The sequence below is a fragment of the Excalfactoria chinensis genome, chromosome 9, assembly GCF_039878825.1.
Source record: "Excalfactoria chinensis isolate bCotChi1 chromosome 9, bCotChi1.hap2, whole genome shotgun sequence".
Taxonomy (NCBI): Eukaryota; Metazoa; Chordata; class Aves; order Galliformes; family Phasianidae; genus Excalfactoria; species Excalfactoria chinensis.
This window is the reverse complement of record NC_092833.1, coordinates 18,812,325-18,839,444: the sequence shown is the minus strand read 5'-3', so window position 1 is coordinate 18,839,444 and position 27,120 is coordinate 18,812,325. Positions and strand designations below refer to the sequence as shown.

Sequence of the window (27,120 nt, the reverse complement as noted above, 5' to 3'; positions counted from 1 at the left end):
CTGGGTGAGGTCAGTATTTCTGGTCTGCCTATGCATCCTGCAAATAGACAGGTCGTTTCTCTGCCCAGGGAGGAGTGACAGCAGGCAGCCCAGCAGCAGGAGCACTGCACAGCACTGCCAGACTCCTGGGGCCACCTCCTGCGGCCCCCAAAGCAGGGGCACATCCTGCATGTTACCTCTGCACCTGCACTGCTGCAGTCAAGGTGAGCTCCCACCCCCAGGCTCTGCTTGGAGCACAGCTGCAGGGATGCACAGCCATGTTCCAAAGCAAGGAGAAAAAACAAAAAAAAAAAAGCACTCACACCTCAGACCAGAGAACAGCATGCAGTTGTTGTACTGGTGGGATCCATGCAGTTGTACTGGTGGGATCCATGCAGTTGTACTGGTGGGATCCATGCAGTTAAGGCATTCTGGGTGAAACCACAAAAGTTCTTGTCTATCTGAACTCTCTTCATCCCACTCTGCAGCCACCTCTTGCTGTAAGCTGGCCATTGCACTATCCCTGCTGGGACACACAGGCTCCCCACACCCACTGGTGAGCACACTTCATCCAAGTCCCATAGAGCTGCGCTAACATCTGGAACACCATGTGGCTTCCCACTGACATCATCGTGCTGCTGATGGCTGGGCCATTACATAACGAAGCAAAGGATAACGAAGAGGGCAGATGAGCCCTCTGCCCCCAGCCAGGACCACTTCTAATAACCACATCTCGTATTGGACACAGGATTTTCATTTGCTTGACAGTAACTCTCCCAACCCCTTGCGTAACTTTAAGCTTCTTACAGTGGTTTTAATCATCATCTCCGAGCAGAGTGCTGACACGAGATGGATGATTGTCCACACTTCTGTAAAACTGAAGCAGTCCTCAGTCCCACTCACAGCAGTACCTTTGGGGCTGCCAGGTCCCTGGAGTGCCCAGGAAAGCAGACATAAAACACAGGGAGGCACCCACAACACACCAACATTTTGGTGCATTCAAAACAACTGAGAATGGTCTGCAGTCCATGAAGATCATTAAATATGAAGAACTCGTGTCCGTACACTCACTAAATAACACACAGACAAAAAGGTCGAAGAGGAGAAAAGAAATATCGATGTAGTTCTAACCCTTAGCTCTGAGGTCTATCTGGTGTGAGCTCTCATTTGTTAAAGAGACTTGGGAGTGAGAACTCCCAGCAGTTATGGTTTAGGAATAACATATATTTTATAGTAACTACTGATCAGCCTCCCATATTGAGATTTCCAGCTTGATGCTTCCAGGACAAGCAATTTAAATTATCTCTATATCTCTATCTATATTGCATTATCTACATATGTTCCAATAGGAAAGCTTCTACTCCACAGCTGGCTGATGCCTGACACCACTGAGCTACTGCTCCTACCCTAGGAGCACCCAGAGCCCTTTCCTAGCCATAATGAAAGCAGAAGAATGGGAGCAGCAACTAGCCTGGCACATCCTGAGGATTTTATTGGAACCACATCCCCAAACCTCAATCCTACTATGAGATTATCTTTCACAGAGTATTGTGCAATGCAGAAAGTGCCTTGCTAGGACAGCACCGTACTTACAGGGCCTGTGATCCCCTTCTTGAGATCTACAGTTCAGCTGGAACTGGAATCCGAGAGCACAGCCCCCAGACACAATGCATAATGCATGGTTTCCATCCCTGCTCAGGGATACCTTCCCTCTGCCAGCACAGCAGACTTCTCACTGTTATCTTCAAGAAACTAGCCCAGGTTTCATTCCAGCAGCACTGGGGCAAGTAGCCAATAAGAGATTCTTGGGCAGGGGCAGCTGTGCTGCTGTGGGACCCCAAGGTCCTGACCTGTCCCAGGGATCCAGGACCTCAGCTCCAGTCTCTTCACGAAGCAGGAGCCCAGACAGGGCACCAGGGCCAACAGAGAGCCCAGAGAGTGGCAGAACAGCAGGTCATAGGGGACATCCCTGCTGCTGGCTGCTGAAATACAGGGTCATCTCTCCTTCAGAAACAGAATCCATCAGAGCTGCTCAGGTTGGGAGCTCTGGAGCCTCTGCCGCACAGGATGGCTGAGGATGACTGAAGTTCCTATTAAAAGTAAGGAACTGCTCCTTTATTAACAGTGAAAGGTGCAATCACTTAACCATATAGATGGCCAACGTCCAAAATACATTATCACATCATTAGAGTGAACAAGAAGCATAGACTTAAGCAAACATAGTTAACAGGCTCTCACATCCTAATCCTCCTCATTGCACGAGGATCGTTAGGCAGAGAGAGCATGGAAATTGATTGCAACACTGCAGAGCAAGGAGCAGCAGCAGCAACAGGCAAGAAGAAATGGAGAACAGCTTGCACTGCTCCAGAAACACTTCACAGCAACCCATGGCACCTCCACAGCATCATGAGGGGAATGGACCACAGGGCACGGGAGGGAGGAAGGGACTGGAAGAGCAACCCAGCGCATGGCAGCACGCACTGCTTCCTTCTGACTGCCAAACAACGTGCAGCTGGGGCTCCGGTGGTAGATTATTCACAATTCACAAATGGTCATTTTCCTAAAGAAACATGCTTCTCTATTCCGTTCTCACACTGCCTTGGTGCAAGTCACCAACACCGAGCAACCCGGGGTCAAACAACGAACTGACAGTCTCAAGCACCAAGGCAATTTTATTACTGGAAAAAACACCTTGTGCATCTGGGTTTCATGCAAATCGCTGATCTTATGGGCAGCACATGGGAGCGTCTCCAATCGAGTGTCAGTCACCCTGCTGAGCATACCAGGAACCTGACTGCCAAGAGGCACAAGCTGCTGTGAGGTTTCCCATCACTGATATCAACAAAAAAGCAACTCGTGGTTTCCTGCAACTTCAATTTCCGAAGCACACACGATGCTGCCTGCATGCTAACAAGCTGACTTCTAAGACGGGAGCTTCTTAAATGACTTCTTCAAGATGTGTGATGTATGCAGAGAAACACGCACGTTTCCTCCTGCAGGTAAGGCGCGTACTTTTAGAAGCTGTGTCAATCTGCATCTGCAAGCTCTTCCGCCAGGTTCACCTGGCTTACCTGCGTGCTGCCTTTCACAGTGAGGACAGCACAAACACTGATCCCAGCACAGCATGAGGCCATTTCAATCTTCGTGGAACAGCAAAATGGTCACTTCAACAGCCTTCTGTCTAGCCACAGTTTGAGGAGAGCACCTCGATTCTCTTATGCATTACGTGCTCTGTAGATTTACTGAATGAGGAGCGTACATAACTCATATGAATAAATGAATGCTAAGCATTCCACACACACAGAACTTAGTTACCAATTGGTCTATCAAGTCCCCGACCTGCAAAACCCACAGGAAGGCTCCCAAGGAGATGAGCAGCATTCAGGCCAGACTCCAACGGCCCTGGCAATTCCTGATGCAGTCACGCTGTGGCTGCACACGATCTCCTTCACTTTTCTCAGTGCTAACACACAGTGTGTTAAAGCTTTCAGAGCTGCCACATGCCCATACTATTCTATTGAAAGTGCATACAGTGCTGTGATAGATTTAAGCTACTGTTGGAATTAAACCTCTGGAAGACCAAGCTCTTCACAGGAGGAGGCTGATGCCTTCCATAGTAGTCAGAACAGCATGTCCCTCACCAAGAGCTAATTGTCCTAAACATCACTCATCAGGCTAGGGTCTATACTTAATGCCTGATTTATAGGCGTTTGGGTAGATTCAAAGACACAAGCATCCCACAGAAGCCCAGCCTTACAAAAGGCTGCTGCCACAGCCCAGCAGATAAAGCTCAATGCAGCCGGCTGCTGCTTTGCAGCCCTCCAGTTCTGTTGGAGCAGGAACAGACAGACAGAAGCTCTGCTGGTCAGTCAGGGACCAAGGCAGGTCCTCAATTCCATACGTCCACCTGTACCTCCTCCCATCCCACCCCATGCTGATCCCTGCTCACTAACGCACACCCCAAAGGCAGAAACTTACGGCCAAGCCGTGGGCAGGCGGGGAGCAGCATCCTCCTACAGCCACTCATGGCCAGGCCCTGGGCAGGCTCTGCATCAAGGCAATAGTTGCAGCACTATGGTATGTGAGCACTGCCATGACAGCACCCTTAGGCATCTTCATCGCAGAGGCTGCGACTGGTATCACGAATGCAATCTCACACCCAGCGGACGGACGGGAGGCCAGGTGCTCACCTCCTCCCGCCCTTCACATGTGCAAATGGGATCATGCCTGCAAAACATGACCTCTGAAGAGGGAAAGGAACAGAGTGCCCGTTTTTGCAGCACACAACCATTCTCCCCTTCCTCACCAGCCTGTCTGTGAAGGCTCTGTGCTCCTGCTTCCATCAGCCAGAAACTGTTATTTCCCAATGGGAACAACCCAGGATGAACACACCACAGAGAAGGATAACTCCTCTTGGAGTTTCTTTGTTCCCACTCCAGTCCCATCCATGCCACAAATCTGCAATGCCTGGAGCTGTGGGACAGTGTCTCAGTGCCCCTTCCCCTGGGCTGCCATCACCCAGCAAAGCAACCAACTGAGAAGCAACGACAACCACACGGGTGGCAGCTGCTGCTATGTTTGTCTGCAGGAAAGGACTACAAAATGCCCTCAGACAGGAGCTCACCAGCAGCTGAACACCTGGCATGAAATGCATTTATACGTACAGAACGTTCACACCAGCTTCAGAAGTTAAACCTGATGCTTTTCTTCTAGGATCGCTCCAAAAACACCCTCCCAATAAGCCCTCTCCAGTAAATTATTAATTGGGACCTATCCATTACCTGCTGTGTCTCAGCAAACAGATGGAGTAACACCTGCTCTCCTTTCCCTAACTATGTGCATCAAAACTTAATGCAGAGCTACGTGTAACAGAAACCTCCAAACCATGAACGCAGCACAGGGAGCTGCAGCAGAGCACCCCAGCAGACAGGGCTGTCCTCAGTCGGATGCACAAGAAACTGACAGCAGCTTAAAGCAGTCTTCATTTTTCCCAGAATAGTAAGAATAGGGTTTGGTTTTGTTTTTCCAATTTTCTATCCAACAACTGGATAGAATACCCAATTTTGAGAAGCTTTCTTTTTAGTAAACATCTTTAAAAAAGAATTCTCACACATCACCAAACATCAGCAATGATACAAACACAATCATATACAAATAAACTTTGGCTATCTCGATTTCTCCCCCCCCTCCATGGCCTTTCCTCTACAGTCATTCAGAGGCTTACAGTAATTACTGCTTTCTACCCAGCACTAACCTTAACACCCAATCTTGCTCAGTCTACCCGAGATTTTCTGTATCAGTCCCCTGCAAGTCTCAAAGAGATCTCTCATTCATTGCTCTCTGATCAGAAATTTACATATTATTTGCATATCGGCTTGTATTCTATTAATAAGTGTTACTAGAAAAAACAGATACTCATTCCCATGGAAAACTGTGCCGTGGCAGAACGACCGATAGATTAAGAGGTCTACAATGTTTTTAAAGACAAAGATGTGTAGTAATAGGAGATGAAACACAGCCCTGTTTGGTGCATGCCATAGGAACAGCGCACACAACCCACATGTTTACATGGAGACACCTATTTTAAAGTTGACACAAACCCACCAGGCTTTCCTCTGAAACATTCAGAAAGATTTGGGTGGGTTTTTTCCCCGTATTAATGGTGCCCAAATAAATACAGCACATAAGAGTTCCCCATCATAAACAAAGTGCCCTTCATTTTCCTATAAGCACTTCAGACATCACTGGAGCTCTTCCCACGGTAATCACAAACTGGAACATCCTTACCTTTCTCAGGATTTAGATTTTTATATACTTCAAGGTCTGCCATTAAATTTGCGACTCTTGTGCATCGTTAGCAATGAAAACGGGGATTCTCACTGCAGGAAAGCCTCCATTGGATCTTCACATCTCCAGAGAGCAAACATTTGGAAAGCAGTCCTCAGAAGTACGGGAGCACCTCGCCAGCACCGCTCTCTGAGCAGCACGACGAGATTTCCATGAGCCATAAAAGGCAGAGAAACAAATCCGGAGACAACGCCAGGCAACTTTCCTCAAAACCAAAGGGCACCGCCTGGTAGAAAAGCTGGCTGCTCTGTGCCGCTACTGCCGCGGGAGTGCAGGAGCAGTGCCTACTTTTGGCACGAGCTGCGCACACGGTGCTGCGATTCTGCCGCTCCGGGCTGCAGGGGCTGCAACGCCTGCAAAGGAGAGCGCGCCGTGGGCAAGCGCCTGGGAAGCCGGCAGTCAGCGAACACTGAGCCCCAGCTACAGAGCGAGTGACGCAGGCGGAGTGCACGACAGGAAAAGCACCCTCGCCCCCAGGTAACTCCTAGCGCCTTCAGCCACGGGATTCTGCAGGAAGGGCTCGCTCCTCCCGGCCGGGTGCCCTCCTCCCCTCTCCCCCCAGCTCGGGGAGCGCAGCCTGTTGTGCTCTGCGGAACGAGGCCAGCCGGAGCACAGAGCATGCAAATGGCTCAGGCTGTGCATCACTGAGCATTTGATTTCGTAAGAACAAGTAGTCTCCTGAGTGATGCCGAGCACTAACTCTCCCGGCAGCTATAAAAAAAACCGCCGTGCTAGCAGCCAATACCGCACTTGTTTGAGCGAAGTCGATGCCTTTGAAACTCGGGTTTATAGTCGGTGTGGAATGATGGGCAGAAACACTTTCACTTGCACTTACTTGTGATGGAGCCCAAGGGGACACAGCGCTGGTAAGCACTGCAGGAACGAAGTAGGCTCCACCTGTAATGCTTCTTATCCTGGATTTACTGCATTTGTTAATTGTTCCTCTACTGGCTGGCTTTTACAGAATAGCCTTCACACCAGGAATCCTCAGCTGCTTTCTCAAAGACTGAGAGCAATAGAACAGGACAGAATTTGTCCAGTGTGTGCTAGGAGAAAGTTCCATGATGGAGTGTGATTGAGGCAGGGGGGATGAAAAGACAGACAAGCACGCAGGCAACTCAAGAGAGAGGCAGGAGACCAGATATGAGTGAGCTGACACACTCATTTCTTAGCAAGAAATCCTTATTTCTTAGCTGCTGCTAACACAAATAGCAAGGCCTCCTACAGTCAACATATGATAGGCTGCAGCTCAACACAAGACACGTTGCCTACAGCCAGCAAACGAACATATCAAATGAAACAACACCAAGAACCTACTGTGGGAACACTGTTGGCTGCACCCAAGGTTTGTGCTTCTAATCACACCTTCAGCTGAGGACAGCAATGCTCTGGGAAGTTGCATTCTGCAGAGAGAAGCATCACTCATACCACTTACCATAAGGGAAATGGAAGAGCTACTTAATTACCCCACAGTTGTTCATGCCTCACTTCACAAGATTACTTCTAAAGGATGAAGTCATTGCTTGGTAACCTCTTGGCAGCTGTCAATATATTTACATCCCAGTGAATTGATGTGTTATAGATGCAATTCAACAACAACAAAAGAAATGAACTGTCACCGGTCTTTAATTCTTGTGATATCAAATTGCACTTGGTAAGGCCTTATAGAGTATAATCATGGCACATTCCAAGCCTCTCAATCTATTTCTTGTGACAGGGGCTGTACACAAGCATCAATACACAGAAGCTGCTCAATAGGAAAGCTTGTCCCATCACTACCATATTCCTCATTACTTTGGCTCATTTTACAAATCAAAGTGATGAGGTGCTGTATGGCTTTAGAGACCAGAGCATGCTATACTCTGTTCACCAAGAACATTACAACAAACAAATGACTTCTACATAATTTGGGGGACAACCACCTAATGGTAGGAAAATACCTCTAAGTTTATTCAGCTTCAGGAAACAATCACCACGATGGCTCTGCTGACAAGCCAGGTTTCACATCCAGTCCCAACCCTATCAGCCTAAGTCAAGCCTGAAGCTGTTGTGCCCTCAAAGACACACTGCATTGGAGTGTACCTACATTTTCTGCCCCATAATCCTTCCTTCCTTTGGCAACCTCTGCCAATGACTTGCATACTCAGAACTCTGTTTTCTCAACTTTTTAAGTTGGTTTAATAAAATACATTACACGTTCTCCAAGCCTCGTCTCACTGATAGCTTTTGACAATCTCAGCTACAAAAGCACTAAAACATATTAAAAAGATATTCATTCAGTCGAAATCCATCTTCCCTAGTCTAATATTATTTTCTAGTTTTCTTCATTTGCCATTCAAAGCTCTATCATTAAACCATAAAACCATAGATATTACTTTGAGATGAGACAGCAAGCACCTTGAGGTACAAGGCGGGCGGTGCCAAAGTGCTATCCCCACCATCTCATTAAGAAGGGAGATTTACAGCTTTCATCCAATACCTGCAGACTGTAATTCTTCCTTTCCATGCAGCTCCAGCCTCAGATCACAGAAATGCCTGAAAGCTGCACACCAAACCCCAAGCAGCGACTGCAGGGTAACAAGGTGGCCCTATGTGTGCACTGTACATTGGCTGGGGTGGAGATGGAGCAGTGCCACGGGGCTCACCACCCTTTGACCACAGATCGCAGTCTGAGTTCTACTGCCAAATATTAATTTTCCAATAAATGAGAAAGTTTCAACAATTAGGTTTAGAAACCACAACACTGAAAGAATACTAATTTTCTGGCTCATCAGTTCTTCCTTTTTCAATGTCAAAATTGCTGGAAAGTGGTAAAAAGGGGCTAATTCTGCTACAAAGAAAGAAAGGCTGATTAGAGAAATTCTATCTCTTCCAGCAAGTAGATAATGAACTAAGAAGACAAACACAGATTCATATTCATCACACAAATTTAATCTTAAATCTAAACTGTAACACAATCGTCCAAAAATTCAGCTAGGATTGAATAAAATTTTATACTATCTGCACAAACAGCTCCTCGCTTTTATTAGACTAAAGCTTTTATCAACTTTTCCCCTTTGCCATTAATGAAGACACCATTCTTTGGAAAGCTGAGCTAGATAGAAGGGCAAAAACACAACGTGAAAGGTTAGCTGTCTGACGCCCCACGTTGAGGCAGCCCTTGAGGCCAATGGAACTGCTCCTTGCACTGGAGGTGCATGGACAAAGCACAGAGAGGCAGTTTCTTCATGTTTTAGGATGTTTCCTTAAAATCTAATTCTTTTCTAACTTATCTTTAGATTTAATTTTTAATACTCTTCTTTTGCATGCGTTTTCAGTTACATGTGTCTGTTTTGACAAGGAACTGTGTATATTGCACTATATAATCGGAGTATGAAATATGAATTACTGTACTACTAACTTCTTCTTTCCTGAGCATCGTTATAAGACTTAAACTGAAGATAGCTATAAAGACGTAAGAGCAAATTCTGCAGTCTCCATCTTGCATCTTTAGCACTGTAGCCTCAAGCATTGGGCTTGAATGAGGTTTCTGCAGAGCTAATTATAAAGCACTGCCCATCAGCAAACACAAAGCTAAACACAGACATGCAACTCTGCAAGGGCTTAATATCGCTGCCCCAAAATTTGTGCTCTAATAGACAAACCAGCCCATTCTACTGTATAAAACATATTTTATGTTCTCATTCACTGAACGCAAAAGTTCAAGATTAAAAAAAAAAAAAAAAAAAAATCCTATGAGAATTTGCATAAAAGCTCAGCTCTTCAGACTGAAACAAAAGGAAAAGCACTGCAATAACACCTGCCACCAGCAGCCTCTAAAGATGCTGCCCAGAGCTGGATATGCACCAGCAGTAGGTGTTTGTCTAATAGAGGCAGCGCACAGCTGCATCCCTTACATTTGGGAAACCACTCAGGTGCTGCCTCAAGATAAGCTGTTTCCTTGTCCCAAGTCATTCCCCCCAGCTCAACTTCAGATTTTTACAAGCAGATGATCTGGAAGAACCCTGTGAAAAATGAGCTGGACATTCCTGAAATGACAGACTAAGAGCACACAAGAAGCCAGGTCAATGTTCAGTAATCTCCTTTGCAAGGTCACCGGGATGGAGCCACTCACTGTACAACATCAGATGGCAAAATAACTGCTGCAAGGAACTGTGTTTAATGCCAGCATGAACGAGGTGCTTGAGTGGCTCATCTTGAAGAGTCAGTGGAAGAAAACAGGAGCATCACTATATCACACTTCAGCAGATCAGGATCTCAATATTGAGGTCTAGGCCAAAGTTCCCAATTTTTGCTGTTTTCTCTTTCCCGAAGCTTAAGAAAACATTATCCTCACAATGCTCTCCACTCGTTTCCTCAGTGAGATGTTGGAAGGCAGGCATTCAAAGCTACAGATACATCTAACATGACGTAAGAGCGTACTGACTTGACTAGCCTGAACCTAACTTCAATCCAGCCAGCCAACACTCCTTCCAAGGGAAGAGACTGAGCATCCAAGCCTTCTCCACTGCTTACAGCCTGAATGTGGCAATGACTGTTTCCTTCAAGCAGGTTTCCACCGACAAAAACAAGCTCCAGAGTTCATTCCCATGGGTAGCCAAAAGAAATGAATTCAAAAAAACCTTCGGAAGTTATAAGATGAGAAGGTAATAAATGCAAAGATCCAGATGCAGCTTCTGGCTGGGGAAGCACTTATATCCCTGACCGGCAGGTGCTGGGATTGCATGCTACATGGAAGACTTTGGTGTACGCCTGTCTTCCTTTACACTTTTGGCCCCAAATATTTGCTAGCGAAATAGATGGAAGTTTGGTCTGACAACACAGCCAGTCCTATATTGTTATTGCCAGCAAACAAATCTAATATGATTTTACAGCATGAAAACCCAGAGAAAAAAAAATAAAAATCTTCCAAGCCTAGAGGCACAATGTACTTTGTATTTTGGCACTCTGCAGCAGGAAGGAAAAGAAAGTAGGTTCACCACGTCCTTTAGGCTATTCTCAACATTGTGAGAGCCTCTCTGCTCTATTCTACAGAAACTGCTAAAATAGCTTAAACCCAAATCTGTCTTGGGTTTGTTATTCTGTGTGCACACAGTGCTGTTACTGAAGAAAACTGACATCTTTGCTCCTAGGCAGATGAGACTCCCCAGAGCACAAGGCACAGCAGCAACTTCCATTTCTGTAACAAAAAATTCCAGACAAACAGACAGGACTGCTAACATCCCACAAAAGAAGTGATTAGCAGCTTTCCCCAATAAAATTCAGCAGTGATGAGAAATCCTTAGGCAATTTAGATGCACATAGTGCCGGAGCATTACATATAGGAATGTTCTGTCATTACTCACACACAAGCTGCTGAAGCCCCGTGGTAAAGCACACAGCCGTGTATCAATAGTTTCTCCTTGCCAAACAACATGCACAAGCCTCAAAGCACAATTACAGCACAGCAGTGAGCAGCCTGATGTGTGAACAGCAGCATTCCCCAGAAGGGAACGGAAGCAGCCCTGTCAGCATTTGCTGTTTCCCACACAGGAACTGACCTGGGACCACTTCAGCACCCCTCCAGCCCATATTTACATTTGCCAGAATATTGCTTGCCGATACTAATCACATTTGCACCTCCAAGCAGAGGCACAGACAGGGCGCTTCTAACAATGAACAAAACTTTCTGGCCTCCACCTCAAAGGAGGTTAGCTTTCCCCTGCACTGATTTACATACTTAAGGACAGTTTTCAATACAGTCTTCAGTGTTTCAATTTGAACTTTTACTACCAGTTCCAATAAGCTGCTTCTTCCCCACACTTATCCTCACAAGTGCATTTATGGTCAGCCCGTACTCCCTCTCCATCTTTGATTTCCTATACTGAACAAACAAATTAATCTTGTCTCCTCTTGCACACGATTCTCCTGGCAACGCCCGCAGACATTTTCTCTCCATGTTCCTGAGCTCTGCTTGCTTAAAGACCACTGATCAGAACTGCATTAGGCTGGGCCTTGCAGCACTAATGCCTTCATCTAAGAGCACTTACACTTTCTTGCTCAGCAAGATTCAAAGGTGCATTTGTCTCCAGGCCTCCATCTAATGCACGATGAGCAAGGTGCTGTCCTGCTATTTGCCACATCTCACACTTCATCCCCCACCATATCTATGCTTGCAGCCAAAGGCCTCCCACAGCAGAGCCGACAGGTGCACTGCTCAGCCTCCAAGTGACGTCCTGTGACATTTCTTTATAGGCACTGTGTGCTCTAACAGGTTATACATGCAGGGCTGTGGTCTCATTTGAGTGTTTCTGCTTAAAGATTTTGGTGGTTGCTTTGGTTTTTGGGCTGGTTTTTTTGATGCTGTTGTTGTTATTTGTTTGTTCCTAAAAGGAGATGTTCAAGTTTCCAATAAACATAGAGTTTTGGCATTCTCATTTGGGCAGCCTACAAGTTTCCTGTGCTGAAACACCTCAGTTGGAAGTGAAGAACTTTAACACCACGTGTTTACATTCTCAAAGCAATGCAAGTCCCTGATGGATAAGAAGAGAACATGACAATGAACAAGGATGAGCAGGAAGCTTTTGTATTGAGTGTCTCTGTGGATGCTTCCAGTTCTGAAGTCTCTATGGAGAAAGATGTCCCCAAGCTTTACAGAACATTAGCTAATGCAGTGGAATATTTCTACGTCTGCTCCACAGACAAAGTGCAACAGTTCTTCCAGATTAAAGACTCAGTTACAGACAATAATCCTGACACTGAAATGTGAACCTTCCAGGCAAGCCCAACACAACTGAATTAGTGTGTTGCTCTGAATGAAAGAGCAAGACTGAATGAACATAACATCCGACCAGCAGCGGTCAAGTCCCTACTGACACCAAAGCTTGAAAAGAAAGAGGTGCAAAGGCCAGATGATAAAATTAGAAAGAGAAAGAGAATTAATTACAGTTATGGAAATGCAATTTAAACAAAAAGTTTGTATTTCTGAGAGAAGATAATTGCTCTAAGTATGTAAAGCTACTTTCAGAACGACTGAGACAAAGCCAGCTATTTGCTAAACATGTCCCGTCTTTCATTTAACAATTACAGAATATTAGCATGCATAAATGTAGAAAAATAAGCTAATCAGCAGCTCTGCACACTTGCTCCCTGAAGAGCCACGATCCCGACGTCAGAATATGAAAATGCAATAGCAGTTTTTTTAGAAGTCATGAAAACTGCTTAAATTTGAATTAACAGCTATTAGAGCTGGACACACACAGCTGAACGCTCAACTGTCAGCAAGTCACAAGGGGATGAATAATGGTACCTGCCCTGCTAACAGGCAGAACTTTTCCCAGAGTTCACATGAGATTTTCTTTCCCAGTTTCCCAGTGGTATAGTCAAGACCTCTCCATGCAAGAAGCCAGTAAAAACACTCATCCCCCTGTTTCATCACAGCCCTTTGCCAGGAGCCACAGGACCAGAAGGCTCCAAAAGGCACGCTGACAACAAGCTAATCCCTAAAAGGCTCTGCCATCCCTTTTAGCTCTATCAACTCCTCTTGTAGCAGTCAGGAGCAACATGCTAATTCCTGGGGACAGGCACACATCTCCTGTGCAGTGCTGTCCAGCAGAACCTCAGTCTCCAGGCAGAGCTGTAGCTGCCCTACACCCCACAGCTGAGCTTCAGTCGCATTGGATTCAGTGGGAAAAAGAAGGCAACAGTACAGCTTGCTGCTTACCATGAAACACGCCGTTGTCCGCCAAGAAGTGTCTGCAGTACTGCAGACAGCTTTTCTTATCCAGACTCCAGTAACTCATCCTGAGACCTTCTGCTCACCATCAAAGAAAGCCACCCTACAAAGAGAAACAGAATGAGTGATTTAGTTCATTTACAAGAAACGCATCACTGCCAGAACTATCAAAGAGAACTTAATGAAGCCCTTTAAGCCAAATCCATCATTACCCTCGAAGTACTACAGCAAACGCAGCCCTTCACTCTCCAAACGTGCCAGCTCACCTCCAGGGACACACGAGAAAGGACAGGTGCAGACAGAGCCCCTGCAACCAGCCAGACCCCACAGGGCAGCTTCCACCAGCACGGCACTGCTGAGCCCCTGCTGCTACTGCCAGCCCCATAGCCCTGCAGGCCATTGCACAGCCATGAGAGAGGATCGATTGGATCTATTTAATGATGCTGTCCCACATTTAACAACTGCTAGTGCATCTGACAACACCATAAAGCAATACATACCGTCCCCAGCTAAACTTCCACATAAATAAATAAAGGAAGCAAATCAAAGGGATCAAAACACTGGGGAATATTCACCCATGGAGCTGAAGACGGACTCTTCCAGAGACAGCGGCGTGGGCAGCACTTTTGAGGAGATCTGGTCACATCAACTACGTGACTTCAGCCCCAGAACCCCAGCTTTACACAGCAGAGAGATGCTTTCAGCTCAGAGTCCCACTTAGCAGTTCCTTGTTGTGCTGAAGCAGCTGATGAACCATCAGTCTGCTTTACCATCTTCTTACTTCTCACATCTCTGTTTCAGCCCCATCACGAGAACTGAACAGAGAACCCCAGGAGAATGAGGCAGCCAGGCACTAAATCCCTCCCACATGGGCCCACGCTGGCCCAGCCTCCCCCCCCAAGACCACCGAGGCTGAGGCTCCCAGCACGGCTACAGGATGGGTTCACTTCCAGCAGAGACAAGGGCTTGGGAGCACTCATGGGTAACTGGCTTCAGATACTCCCACCTGAGCACCTGGAGCAGACAGCAGTATTACTGGCCATGAGTCCCAGAGCTCCACTGGGCTGAGCCATCTGACAGCCAGCGTTTCCCAGACCCAGGCAGCAGTACGTATCAGGCAGTTAAAACGGACCAGCACATCACGCCAACGCAAAGCAGGGCCCAGCCAAGTGAGGGAGCACAAGCAGCTGAAGCCAAGCATTAACAATGAGGTGGGAAACAATCCCCCTAAACAACCCTCCTCCAGTCCCTGGGAAAGCTTCCACCACGAGCAGCTCTGCAGTTCCACTGCCACAACCCAGGACAATAGCAACAATCAGAACGATCATGTTCAGAGACCCAAACAGTGTAAGTTAACTCATTAATAAGCTGGTGGCTATAACTCAAGACGAGGCTGCGTTTGAGTCACTTCGCCCAACTTCCATCCAGACAGAGTCAGCCTTTTGTTCTGTGAGCCTTGCCTCACAGAGCCCCATCCCACCCAGCAGGGCTCACAGAGCAGTGATGGTTACAACTCACCAGATCAGCATTTCATATTTCTTTTGCATTAACATTAACCACAGATTCCTTGACCTGCTGCTCAGACACATCCTTTCACTGCATCCCCCTCTGTGGTCTGCCCAAGGCCCGGCCCAGCAGCCTCAGTCACCCACCCCGTCTCCCTCCCACCTGCACCCAGCCCATCTGCCTCCATTACAGTCTATGTTTTGGGTATGGACCACATACCATTTAAACTAAAGGCCTGTTTCACTGGAGCTGGGATCACCACACAGCAATACCTACAACATCTCTGCCAGACTTGTGCATTTCTTGGACTTTTGTCCTCCCAGGCCATGAGCTTTCATTATAGCTCACCGCAACTACGGTCACTCTTCTGGTGCTAATTAGTGAGGCACAGGCTGATAGTTACTTTGAAAGCACAGAAATAACATTATCACTGCTGCCAGCCAACTGCCAGGTTTCTCCTCCAGGCACTGGAAAGACGAGCATGGCCGTGTTTTAACTATGAATATTGTCTCAAGTTTTCATCAGCTGGAATCGACACAAATAAAGACAGATCGCGTCTCTCGCTCAGCTGCCCGCACAACTCACAGCTCTGAGGGGAACCTGCAGCCCCCTCCCCTCCCTCTCAGCTCACACAATGTGCCCTTGTTCAGAGCACAGTGGGTCCGCCCGCACCGTGCTGCTGCCCACAACAAAGGTTCTCCCAGCAGCAGGGGATGAAGGCAGGATCCCAAAGCTGCATCCTGGAGTTACTGCTGGAAGTAAACTCATTTTGCTCAAGTGTGGTAGAACAAAAAAGTAAGGTCAAGTTATGTGCATGTGTACATACATGCACACGCAGAAATGGGTCTGTGTGGATACATGGGGACAAGCTGACCAAATATGACTCTTTTTTATCATCACAACAGCGGGGGAAACTCCTCCCAAGGAAGGTTTTCTGGAAATACTTGATGAAATGGATTCTAGACTTGGTAGGGCCAAGCACACGAGGTACTTCTGAAGGCAGAGGCTGCTCTCTGTGGGCACCCCGGAACTCCCTTGTCCTGTGCGCAGCTCTCTGGAGAACACTCAGACAGATGAGTTGGTAGTTAAACCAGCAGTACACAGGGTGGAGAGATTGCAAATCTCCTCTTGTCTCCCCTTCCTGCTCCTGAAGCACTCTGACAGATAACATTAACACAGCCTGATAGCACAAATGGCTCCTGCCAGCAGCGGGTGGTGCAGCCCACCGGTACCTCCCAGTGCCAAAGGCACTGCTCCAGCTGCCAAGCTCATGTTCCACTGCCTGCCCAGCCAACAGGTTTTGAAAGAATCATTTATAGAGAAGGGATTCCTTTCTCTAGCACTAGATGGTGCATGGGAAAAATAAACTATAAGAAGCTCCTCAAAGCTGAAATACAGAAAGCCACGTGTGACTGGCAATTCCACCTGCAGCAGAAAAGGGAAGCCCAGAAAACAATACAAAGAAGCTCCAGATTTTGGAAACTTGCACCCATTTCAAATACCATTGGTGGCAAATTTCACAAGGAAAACAGCTCAGGGATCCTGGAAGCTACAAGGACATAAAGTAAAAGCATAACAGAGACAGGGAAAAAGCAGGTTAGACATGGGAAGAGAAACATAGAACCAAACAAAGGACATGCTAAGCACATTACTGGACATAACTGCATGAGCTCCAGATGTGGCCATAGAGCAGGCAGCTCCTGCCATCTGTGTGGGAGGGCACCCAGCCCTCTGCCCAGAGCCAGCAGCAGGAACATGCCTCCCAGGCACACATTGGCTCTCAGTCTGGCAGCCGGGTTCCCCATTTCTCTGCTGACTCCCAACACACACAGTCAGCTTCCAAGTATTGCAAACTGGAAAAATAAACACCTTATCTGAGTGGAAGTTACACCTTGAACTTCCCTCATTGAGCACCAAGGCATTCATCAGCTTCACAGGTCTACATGGATTGCTAGCACAGAGGTTAATGGATTTACCTTAAGCTTGAAAGTAAGCAAAAGATTTCCTTAAATATCTTGGGAACAGAACAAAAAACACATTTCTGACCAAGCCCCACAGCATTTCTAAAGGCAACGCCTTCACTCAGCAGTGTGGCACACTCACTGCAGCAGCAAGCAGAGGACAGGACACCTATCCCAGCTTACCTGCACTAGTCCAAGAACTCAGCCCTCTGCTACATTCATGTTTCAGAACAGCAGATAGCAAAGGGACGGAGAGACATCTGCACTTCAGCTTGTATCACAACATGCAACCAGGAAAACTCATGCTTTTGGCAACTTCCTTTCCCTGGAGCAGGTTCCAATAGCCTGCAGGTTTCCTCGCACATCTGCTTATCATCAGCCATCAACGCACCATCATAGAGCCACAGAATGGCTTCAGTTGGAAGGGACCTTTGAAGGTCATCTGGTGCAACTCCTTGCAAGGAAGCTTTTACGCTGAGACAGGAGAGAAGTAGCTACTGTTCCTAGTCCACATTTTTCCACTTTGTAAAGAAAGAAACACCAGCTCTGCTGGTGGAACTACCTTCCCACTTGCACACAGGCACCAGATGCGGTGCAACACAGGCTGTACTCAAGCAGTATCTCCAAAACAAAGTGGCCATCGGATGAAAAGCTTAGCCATCATTGGGCCTGCAAATGGAATCCAGAAAGATTATAAAACCCCACTGTGACAGTGTTTGATGAGGCACCCACCCGTCTGCAGTCCTGGGCTTTTCATTTCACTGAGACACTAACAGTCACCCAAATACTGCTAAGTATTTAAGCTGGCCTGATTGAGCCTTAACTGCCATACAGCCACAGGCTGTAGGGGTTTCACACATCATCCGTGCAAATCTGCACTGCGATCAGCATCAAATATCCACATTTATTCAAAATAGCTTGCAGAAATGTTACTAATATCACAAATCCAGCACAAGTGCAGAGCAGGTTCAAACAGTTCAATGCTGTTGCATAAAAGCAGTTTTGCCTACAAAACTGGCATTGCTATCAGAAAGGAAAGCACTCTCACCTACCTTACTACGCCTTTTTCTCTTTTTCAGCTACCCACACTATATGTGAGCACATCAGAGAACTTCAGGTATCTTGTGGTATAAACAGAGAGGTCAAAAATTATCTCAAAGTGAAGTCTCTTTTTCAACGGGGAGTATTTAGCATGAAAAAGAAGACAACTGGTAAAAGAAGGGAAAATCATCCAGTATCTGATCCTTTTCTTACTGCATTCCCTTAGAACTGTTCCTAGAGGAAGAAGAGAGCTCCCTGTGCAGCACAAGTTGCCCTGCACTATTCCTGCCCTGCAAGCACAAGGGATGGCGGCCAGAGGCCAACCAGGCTGCGTTGAGCTCTGCAAGGGGAAGCTTCCTTATCTGCCCAGCCCACGTTAGCAAACAGCAAGCCTTAACCTTCCTTGGCTGTTAATTCTGGTGGAGCTTTTGTTTCAAGTCATTCCTCTGCTCTTTCTGGGGAGTCATGAAAAGCATGTGTCAGCACAACTTGCGGCTGAGGACAGCATTAGAAAGGATTTGAACCGACTCCCCATGGCAACAGACCCTGAAAGGGAATTAGCATTTTCTCCCCATTCCTCAAGCAGCCTAAGTGGAATTTGTTTTCCTCCCGTGGAGGAATTGTTTCCAGGAGTGCAGCACGCTGCTGCCTCCTCCGCTCAGCAGGCACTGCTCCAAAGGACACCTACCTTGCACACCCTGCACTCAGCAGCACTCATCGCACCAGGCATGCAGCTGATAAACACGAGTTCCAATGAACTGCAGCACCACGTGAAGCCAAGAAAACCTCCACTGCTCATTCTGAGGGTGCTGCTGTGACCACTCGGGTGCCAGCCAAGCAGACCAATGGCCTGTCAAGAGCCCACGGAGCTCTGCTTTCAGCCACAGACCTGGTGAGCATCCTTTCACCGTGCACACTCTGCCTGAAGCGTCAACCATGAAAGACAAGAGAAAGGAGTAGATGTTGGCAGAGATTCAACACAGCAAGAAATCCTCCAAACAGCTGCTAATGACACCTTTAAGAGCTTGTGAAAACAGATTTCACATCCCATCCCAGCGGCAAAACGATGCTCTGAAGGCACAAAGTCACTGCAACAAACATGAAGCCTAAGCTTACTTTGTTGTTACCTAGAATGGCTTGGGAAAATAACTTTGTTTCTGGAATTGAAGGTAGGCATTTCCTCCCCCCAGGGGAAGTCCTTTGAGGACTCCTCCTCTGCAGAGCAGCTGGCACACCCTGCAGAAGGCAGGCAGCAGCCAGCACAACAGGTGGTGCCGAGAGCACCCATCGCAGAGTGAGGATGGTAACCCAGACAAGTCATTTTCAGACCCACTGGTAACACGCTATGAGACCATTATTTGAAATGGGAAATGTTCTATTTCAGCTGCTGCTCCTGCTGTTACTACAACCTATGGAGCCGTGGCAGCACACACCATAATTCAAACTATTTGATAAAATACAAAGATAAAAATAAGATGCCTGGGAAGGGCCTCTGCCAACACAGGCAGCGATGGGCAGAGATTATTTGCATCTTGCACAACACTGGGCTACTGGCCAACTAGATGCAGACCCCAAGGAGCAGGGATGAAGGCTGCTACCTCCAAAAGAACTTCTGCGTTTGTCATCAAGTGCTAATGCTGGCAACTGCAAACATGCTTCCATTTTTGCCTACAGGTGCACTACCAAATTGGCTGGCACCACTGGGACTAAGAGTGAGCACGGAAGGCAGGAAGCACGCTCCTACGAGCTCAGCAATGCCTGCTCCAAACCCCAGCAGACAGTCAGCACATCCTACGCCCCACTCGGTGACACGCTTGGCCTTGCCTGATGAGCACAGGCACATGAACTCTGTGCCAGTTCCAATAAATCAAGCCTGCCCCAGTGCTTGTGCTCCTTCACATGGCAGATTGCCTCCACCTGAAACTTCTTGCAAGCAGCCTTCAGTTATTTCAGGTTGAAGAGACTTGCCAGGAACCATACGCTGCGTTAACGCACGTGGCCAAACACAACTGAAGTGGTTTTGCAATGCTCACTTATAGCTTTACACCCCCACCACAGCACATGTTGCATCCTTAATGTTTTATCCCCAGCTTTTCCTAGCACTGCAACAGGTGTCTGCCCCCAAAATGCTCTCAGTACCTCTACCCACTTCTCCACACCCCCATACCTCCGCTGCCTCTGGAGGAGGCTCTGTTTGTGGTTATTTGCAGGGGTGGCTGCTTCCTCCCACCTTCCCACCCCTGTAGTGCCCTCCCATCTCTCGGATGCATCCACATCACTCATCCACCAGGCACAACCAAATGGAGCTTCTGTAAAGCCAGATGTCCTAAAAAAGGCCACATGTATGGCAGCCTTGGGAAAGCAGAGAGCAAGCTCTGAAGTAATGGTAAGGTCCTCGGTGTCTGTGGAGGCTGGAACAAGGAAACCACCTTTGGTACAGAGAGCAAGAGCGATTTTCTAAAACAAACAGAGTGCACACACACACTTCCTGGCAGTTTGGTCTGTCTGCACAAACACCAGCCAACCTCGGCAGCACTGAATTGGAAGCACCTCCTGCTTGTGGCCTGGGAAGCACAGAGAGATTTATCCCAAGCACAGCTCTGGCCCTGTGGCACAAGGCAATGAGTCCCTGTGCACTGCTCAGCCCCGCTGCCCCACGGAGCTGCACTTTGCTGGTTGGCAGCTTTTGTGCTCTTCCAGTGCAGCGGTCAGGATCACAGAATGGCCTGGGTTGCAAAGGCCCACAGTGCTCATCCAGTTCCAACCCCCTGCTGTGTGCAGGGTCACCAACCAGCAGCCCAGGCTGCCCAGAGCCACATCCAGCCTGGCCTTGAATGCCTGCAGGGATGGGGCATCCACAGCCTCCTTGGGCAGCCTGTTCCAGTGCGTCACCACCCTCTGGGTGAAAAACTTCCTCCTAACATCCAACCTAAACCTCCCCCGTCTCAGTTTAAACCCATTCCCCCTTGTCCTATCACTGCCCACCCTCATAAACAGCCGTTCCCCCTCCTGTTTATCAATAGGTGATTGCTCACAACGTGCTCTGCATCCAGTCACACCAAGAAGACAACACTGCCATAGCCGTGCTTACAGAGAACCTTCATCTCAATGCCTTCAAGTGAGTTCAAAACACCAGGAAGAAGTTTCAGTGGTCCCCTACAAGGCACTGCTACCCCGCAGCCTGACCTGCCCTGAAGGCACAGGCAGGGAAGCTGCCCCAAGAATACAGCAGCTCTCTGGCAGCCCGGCCAACAGACTGCAGCATTCAGACGTTTTTCCTTTTAACTTCCGCGCTTCCTTAAGCGCAATAAAAACGAGGGGGAAGAAGAAAGCTGCTGTGTGGCTGCTGCCCCGGCTTTGCCATCTGATCAAAGCCATCACGGGACGCTGCCTCACGGCATGAAAGGCCCGAGGCATTAAATCAATTCCCCAGGCAACCTCCGAGCAGAGTCGGCGCGGTTCCATCGAGGAGCTGCGTCCCCCAACCGCCGGCTGGTCCCGCTGCTGCGGGGCGGGTGGGTAAAGCCGGGAAGCACCTGCAGCTTGGCTGCAACCAACCAGTCCCATCGTTCTCACCACTCGCGTCGTTTTGCCAGTGGATGCAGAAGCGCTTTACCCGAAACAACCCCCCCCTTCTGAAATAACAGAAAAGAAAGGCATCAATCTAAAAACAAAAGGTTCTCGTGGGCGCGTTCCGGGCTCGCAGTGCCTACGGAGCCCTTTGCAGCCCCCCGCAGCACGCAGCCCGGCTCTGCCCGCTGGGACCCGCGCTGTTCCTTCACTCGCACCCCCGCAGCTCGCGGCCACGCGCCCAGCGCCGAGCAAAACCCCCTCACAACCGCTCCTTAAACAAAGGAACCGAGACCACTCCGTCGGCCGCGGCCGTCTCCCTCCCCCCGGAGTTCAACAACACTTCACTCCGACGGCACTTTTCGCTCCGCCGGAACCGAAGAGCCGGGGATGCCGCGGCCGCGAACGACCCGAGCGCGGCCCCGGGAAGGCGGCGTTCCCCCGGGATCTCAGCCCCAGCGGGACGTGCCGCCCTTAGCCCCGGACCCGAGCCGGAGCTCCCCGGGCAACCGCCGCGTCCCATCCGCACGCCGTAACTCCACCGGCGCGGCTCCCCGCCGGACCGATGGCGGCGCAGCGCCCCCCGCCGTGCCGGCCGCCCCCCCACGTCCCGGCCGCCCAAAGTTACCGCACAGACCCGCACCTCGACTTCAGCAGCTCGCAGAGCTCCGGCCGCCGCGCGGCTCCTGGCGGGGCTCCTCCCGGGCCGCCGCCCGCCCCCCGGCTCTCTCAGGACCGCACGCGCCGCGGCTCGCTCTCCCCAACCTGCTCGCTCTCCGGTTCAAACGCACGGCGCCGCCGCCCGGCCCGGCCCGCCCTCCGGCGCGGAGCTCAGGGCAAACCCGGAGCCGCCCCGACCCGGAGCGGAGCGCCCTCCGGCCCCGCAGCGCAGCGCCGCCCGACGATCCAGCCCCGGTGTTGCGGCGGCCCCGAGCCCGCTCCCATTCAACCTGCTCCATTGTGTGCCCGCGGGGCCCCTGCTGCGGCCGCTCCTCGCGGAGCCCCCGGCCCTCCCCCTCACCGAGAGCGGCGGGCAGAACCGCCGAGCCTGGGCGCCTGCGGGCGGCACCTGCTGCGGGGAGCGCCGCCCTCGGCTCCCGCATCTTCTGCGGCTCTGCCCCGTTCGCAGCTGGGCTCGTTTGTGCGGCTCCTCACACGCGAACCGCAGCTCTCCCGCACAGCCGCGGCTCTTTCCTTTCCTCGCCGTTTGTGCTTATTCTTTTTTTCTTTTTTCCTTGCGGGGGAGGAGATGCCCCAGTTTTGTTTTCACGGCTCAGCCCGGGCTCATAAGGGAAGGAGCACCAACAGCACCTGGTGGGACCGACGTTGTCACCACGGCTGCTGTTACCGAACGCGGCCGGCACCATTAAAGAGAGGTCCGAACTCAAAGACAGAGCCCATCCCCTGCACAGCCCTTTGTCTCAGCCTGCAGGAGGATCGTGGCGATGACTTCTGCTATAGCTCACTCTCTCTGGTGTCTCACTGCCTTAGGAATACACAGAAAAATGCACGAAGTTCTTCACTCACATCGTTAAGAGCGCGGGAGATGGCACACAAAGCCCAGCTGTCCGGTACATAAAAAGCCACAACAAACGTAAGGAATGCAACCTTTATTCGGGGAGTATTTACAGCCCCACACCCGGCGCGCACTTCACACTGCTTTGAAAAACAGAACAAGTTCTTGGTGAGCTCTGGTCCCCTTTTTCCCATTCTGAAAGGTTTCTGTCCGCCCGATTTAGGTATCTCCAGGACCAACAGGAAACCATCGCTGCCACTCACAGCTGTGGGGTCCCCAGCAGGGGGAACCGGACACGTGACTTAGGATGCTGAGGAACAGTTTAGCTTAACACCACTTCCATTCCTGTCCCACCTAATATAACCACGCTTCTGTCCCATACAGATTAAATGAGACCGCACTTTGTAGTTCAAGACAAGGAATCCCCAAGTTCTGGGGTTGTTTGCATTAGCTTACGCTTTACACGAAGCAGGTACCACACATCACCGCCCTGCTTCTATCCGGCCTCCCACCCCATCCTTAAACTTTGTTTCTCAACCAGCTCACAAAACGTTTCAATGCCTGCATGAAGTTACTGCTGCTCATAAGACCTCTAAGCCTTTCGGAGAAGCTTTCTTCTTTCCATATGCCCTTGTTTTTCCTCAAGGCTTTCAGCTCTGCTCGGAGAAGTCTTTTGTGCAGCTCCCAGAACAGGTGAGAATCGTGCTGCAGTCCTTCTATGCTCGCTGCTCTTCCAAGCCCTTCTCTCAGGACCTCCTCATTTAAGCACACGCTGGAAAATCGGCCCTACAGAACAGCATGGGGAATGTGGTGTTCCCTTACCCCTCCCAGCAGTGCATGCATGCAGAGGTGCGTGTTGCCATGGAGGTACAGACTCGACTCCTCATCGAATCTATGCTCACGCAGCAAGAAACTTGTAAAGCTTTTTAACACATTTCACTGAGTTGAGCAAAACTCAGCTGACCTTTAAACCAGTACTTGTGCAAGAGAGCTACGAGAAGGCACTGAGTGGGTTGAACATTAAGCCCACCAGAACCGCACGCTGCAGCCAGACTGGTCCACAGGTACGTTCATCTCAGAGTCTGATTGAAAAATACATCACTTCAGATTCGTGTGAATATTAATCCAGGCTGGATGTGGCTCTGGGCAGCCTGGTCTGCTGGTTGGCAGCCCTGCCCGAGGCAGGGAGGTTGAAACTGGATGATCATTGTGGTCCTTTCCAACCCAGGCCATTCTATAACTCTATGAAATGGCAGTCAGAACGTTCTCGTGTACTGAGACAACTGTATGATCGCAGTCAGACCCCACAGTGCAGATTTAAGTCATTATTACCACCACACTTACCTTATTTACTATGACAAGGCACTCGAGTGCCAAGTGCTCCCTCCCGAGGAGTTGGAACCAGATCATTTGTGAGGGTTTCAGCTCCCTCTGGAGCCACTCCATGCCCTCGGGGGTCAGCTCCACGCCAGCCAGTCTCACCAGCAGGAGACCCTCGGACTGCCCTGGGTACAGACACAGCACTCCTTCACCAAATGCAGCAGGCATGTTAGCTGTCATGCTTTGCACACAGCCTCAGCTGCTGTTTATGAGCCTATTCCCTCAGACTTTATAAAAAATAAATAAGTTCCAGGGTTTTTCCTCCCTGGAATAAGAGGAGTCATGCAAGCAAATGAACTGCCCAGATACTCTGAGTTTTGCTGCCGGAAATATATTGCAATGATGCTCCTGCTATTAAAGCATCAGCAAGCTCTTCCTACAGAGCTCTCCTCACTCCTTCCCATTCCTCAGTTTCCCACCTGTACAGCATGGGAAGACCAAAGGGCAAAGCCAAACTAGGACTTCACCCTCCATACAGGCACAGCACCTCACGCCCCACTGATTCCTGACCACCAGCTTCCAAGCCCAGGATTTAAGAACTCCCGAGCTCCTTCTGTGTGCACTCCATTTCCCTCTATGTACTTTTACTTACATTTTCTCTGTATCGAGGTGATGAAAGGAACGCTAATGGGAATGTGCTCAACTTCCAGACCCTTCTCAGTCACACGATGCACTTTTCCACGCAATTTCACGTTCTTTTGTACGAAGCCCGCAGGTACATCCAAAGCATTCGTGAACTTTGTGGTCTGCTGACAGGAAGAAGAGCAAGTGTTAAAAAAGTGAATAAGCACAGAGCAGTTACAGTCAGATCCAACTGCTACAAACAGTGCAGCCTGTGCAATTATTTGGCCAACCACAGATGTGCTGTTAGGCAGCAATGAGCTGCAGGCACGGCAGGAACTCTCCCCATTCTGCAGGGCGTGCAGCACAAGGCACGGGCACGAAGGCTGAGAGAGAAAGAGACGGATGGGTTCGAGCAATACGTGCTGAGCTCAACTTGATTCGCCGTGAAATGAGGGTTTAGGAATGGTCCGGATGGTGCCAGAGTGGGGGAGAGGAAGCCAAGAAGGGTTTGAAGACACCAGCAAAGAACAGACACAGCAACAAAGGCAGAGTGGAGGATAGAAGGAACAACACGGCCTTTGATAAGGGAGTAAACAGGAGAGGGACAAAAGCAGGTGTGCACCTTTGAAAAGATCACAAGATGACCGAATTTGATACTAGATTCTACTTATAACAGGACTCAAAGGAGAGTTACATGATCACACAGGGAAACAAAGCTGAACAGCTGCAGTGCAAGAACAAAGCCACTGCTCTGCGAGGGGACAGAGGGAAAAGATGCACTGGGATGGCACAGAGCTCAGAATTAAGAACCTTAATTAATTTGCAAAGCTTTCACTGCAGGAAACCCTTTGCAGAGGTCTGGCACACACTGCCAACACACCGATGGGAAGAACTGGTGACGCACTGGAACAGGTTGCCCAAGGAGGCTGTGGATGCCCCATCCCTGCAGGCATTCAAGGCCAGGCTGGATGTGGCTCTGGGCAGCCTGGGCTGCTGGTTGGTGACCCTGCACATAGCAGGGGGTTGGAGCTGGATGAGCGCTGTGATCCTTTCCAACCCAGGCCATGCTGTGGCTCTATGAACTGAGCTGCTCCTGCGGAGCTCCGTGGCACACTGCCCTGCAGTGCCTGCAGCTGACTGCCCCGAGCTGCTCCCCCCGATCTCTCCCACGAGCACAAGGTCCCACAAGAGCGACGCAGGCAGTTAGGCCCCGAGAGCCGCATTAGCGCCGGGCGGTGCCGGCAGAGGGCGCCCTTCCAGCAGGAGCGGCGTGCGGCGCAGGTGAGCAGCGGGGCGGCCCTGGGGGGATCCCGGCGCTCCGCAGCCCCGCCGCACTCACCAGGCGGACGCTCCTGGCCAGCACCAGCAGCCCGGCCACCGCCACGCCGGCACTGAGACTCTGTGGGGAGAGGAGACAGAGGCGACCTTCAGCCGCTCTGGGCCGAACCGACCCCAGCACCGATCCCGTCCCGCCGCCCCGTTACCCGCACGAGGCCGAGGTGCGCGTCCGCCCACTCGGAGAGGCGGCCCAGGCCTTCCGCCGCCCCGCCGCGCCGCTCCGCCATGGCTGCCGCCCCGCCCCGCGTCCCCGCCGCGATGTCCGCCCCGCAGCGCCGCCCGCAGGCAGAGCGCGTTCCGCCTGGACGAGCGTTCCCTGTCCGTGCCGAGCCTGAACGCTTTTAAGCCCGCCGCGTACCGAGGAGCGGAGCGCAGATCTCGTCCTCAGTCAAAGCAAAAGACGCACGGACAGACCGCGACCCTTCGGCACCGCGCGGCCGCCTCCAGCAGCTGCCGGCAGCCTGAGCGAACGCAGCGCCAACAGCCCGGTAGGAACAGAACGACTTCTGTCACGCTTCACATCCATCACCGCATTGGAGCTGTTCTGCCGTGGAGTTCAGCTACGTATCAGTTAAGCATTCCCGATGTATTTTATAACCAACAGGTCACAGCAGCACCTCCAGAGACGGCACCAAAGCTGTTTGACATTGACGGACTTCATCTCCCACAGCCCACGGGTCAGTTTTCTCTCAACATCAGAGGAG

General features: G+C 50.0%; 2 protein-coding genes across 8 annotated transcripts in view; both read right to left on the bottom strand.

Annotated features, from left to right (window-relative positions):
• The window catches only part of PLCH1 (phospholipase C eta 1), a 61,158-nt gene extending 38,372 nt beyond the window's left edge, over positions 1 to 22,786 (bottom strand). For 4 of the 6 annotated variants that reach the window (XM_072344237.1, XM_072344242.1, XM_072344238.1 and 1 more), the window contains exons 1-2: positions 22,640 to 22,786; positions 13,529 to 13,643 (exon numbers count right to left, since the gene is read on the bottom strand). In XM_072344237.1, the coding sequence (XP_072200338.1) occupies positions 13,529 to 13,607 (79 nt within the window). In that variant the 5' untranslated portion in view covers positions 13,608 to 13,643; positions 22,640 to 22,786. Of the gene's footprint in view, positions 1 to 5,766; positions 5,996 to 13,528; positions 13,644 to 22,639 lie in introns of those variants that run through there. The other 2 variants (XM_072344239.1, XM_072344241.1) reach the window with 1 other exon arrangement.
• A 428-nt stretch (positions 22,787 to 23,214) lies between these two features.
• On the bottom strand, positions 23,215 to 26,663 carry C9H3orf33 (chromosome 9 C3orf33 homolog). Of its 2 annotated transcripts, none has more exons than XM_072344557.1 (5): positions 26,563 to 26,663; positions 26,418 to 26,477; positions 25,107 to 25,263; positions 24,479 to 24,639; positions 23,215 to 23,920 (listed from the first exon to the last, which is right to left on the bottom strand). In XM_072344557.1, exons 1-5 carry the CDS (start codon positions 26,641 to 26,643, stop codon positions 23,654 to 23,656), a joined length of 726 nt encoding a protein of 241 aa, XP_072200658.1. In that variant the 5' UTR covers positions 26,644 to 26,663; the 3' UTR covers positions 23,215 to 23,653. The 2 variants fall into 2 exon arrangements, with proteins under 2 accessions (XP_072200658.1, XP_072200659.1); XM_072344558.1 differs by having other exon boundaries at positions 25,107 to 25,260.
• Between the last annotated feature and the right edge of the window lie 457 nt (positions 26,664 to 27,120).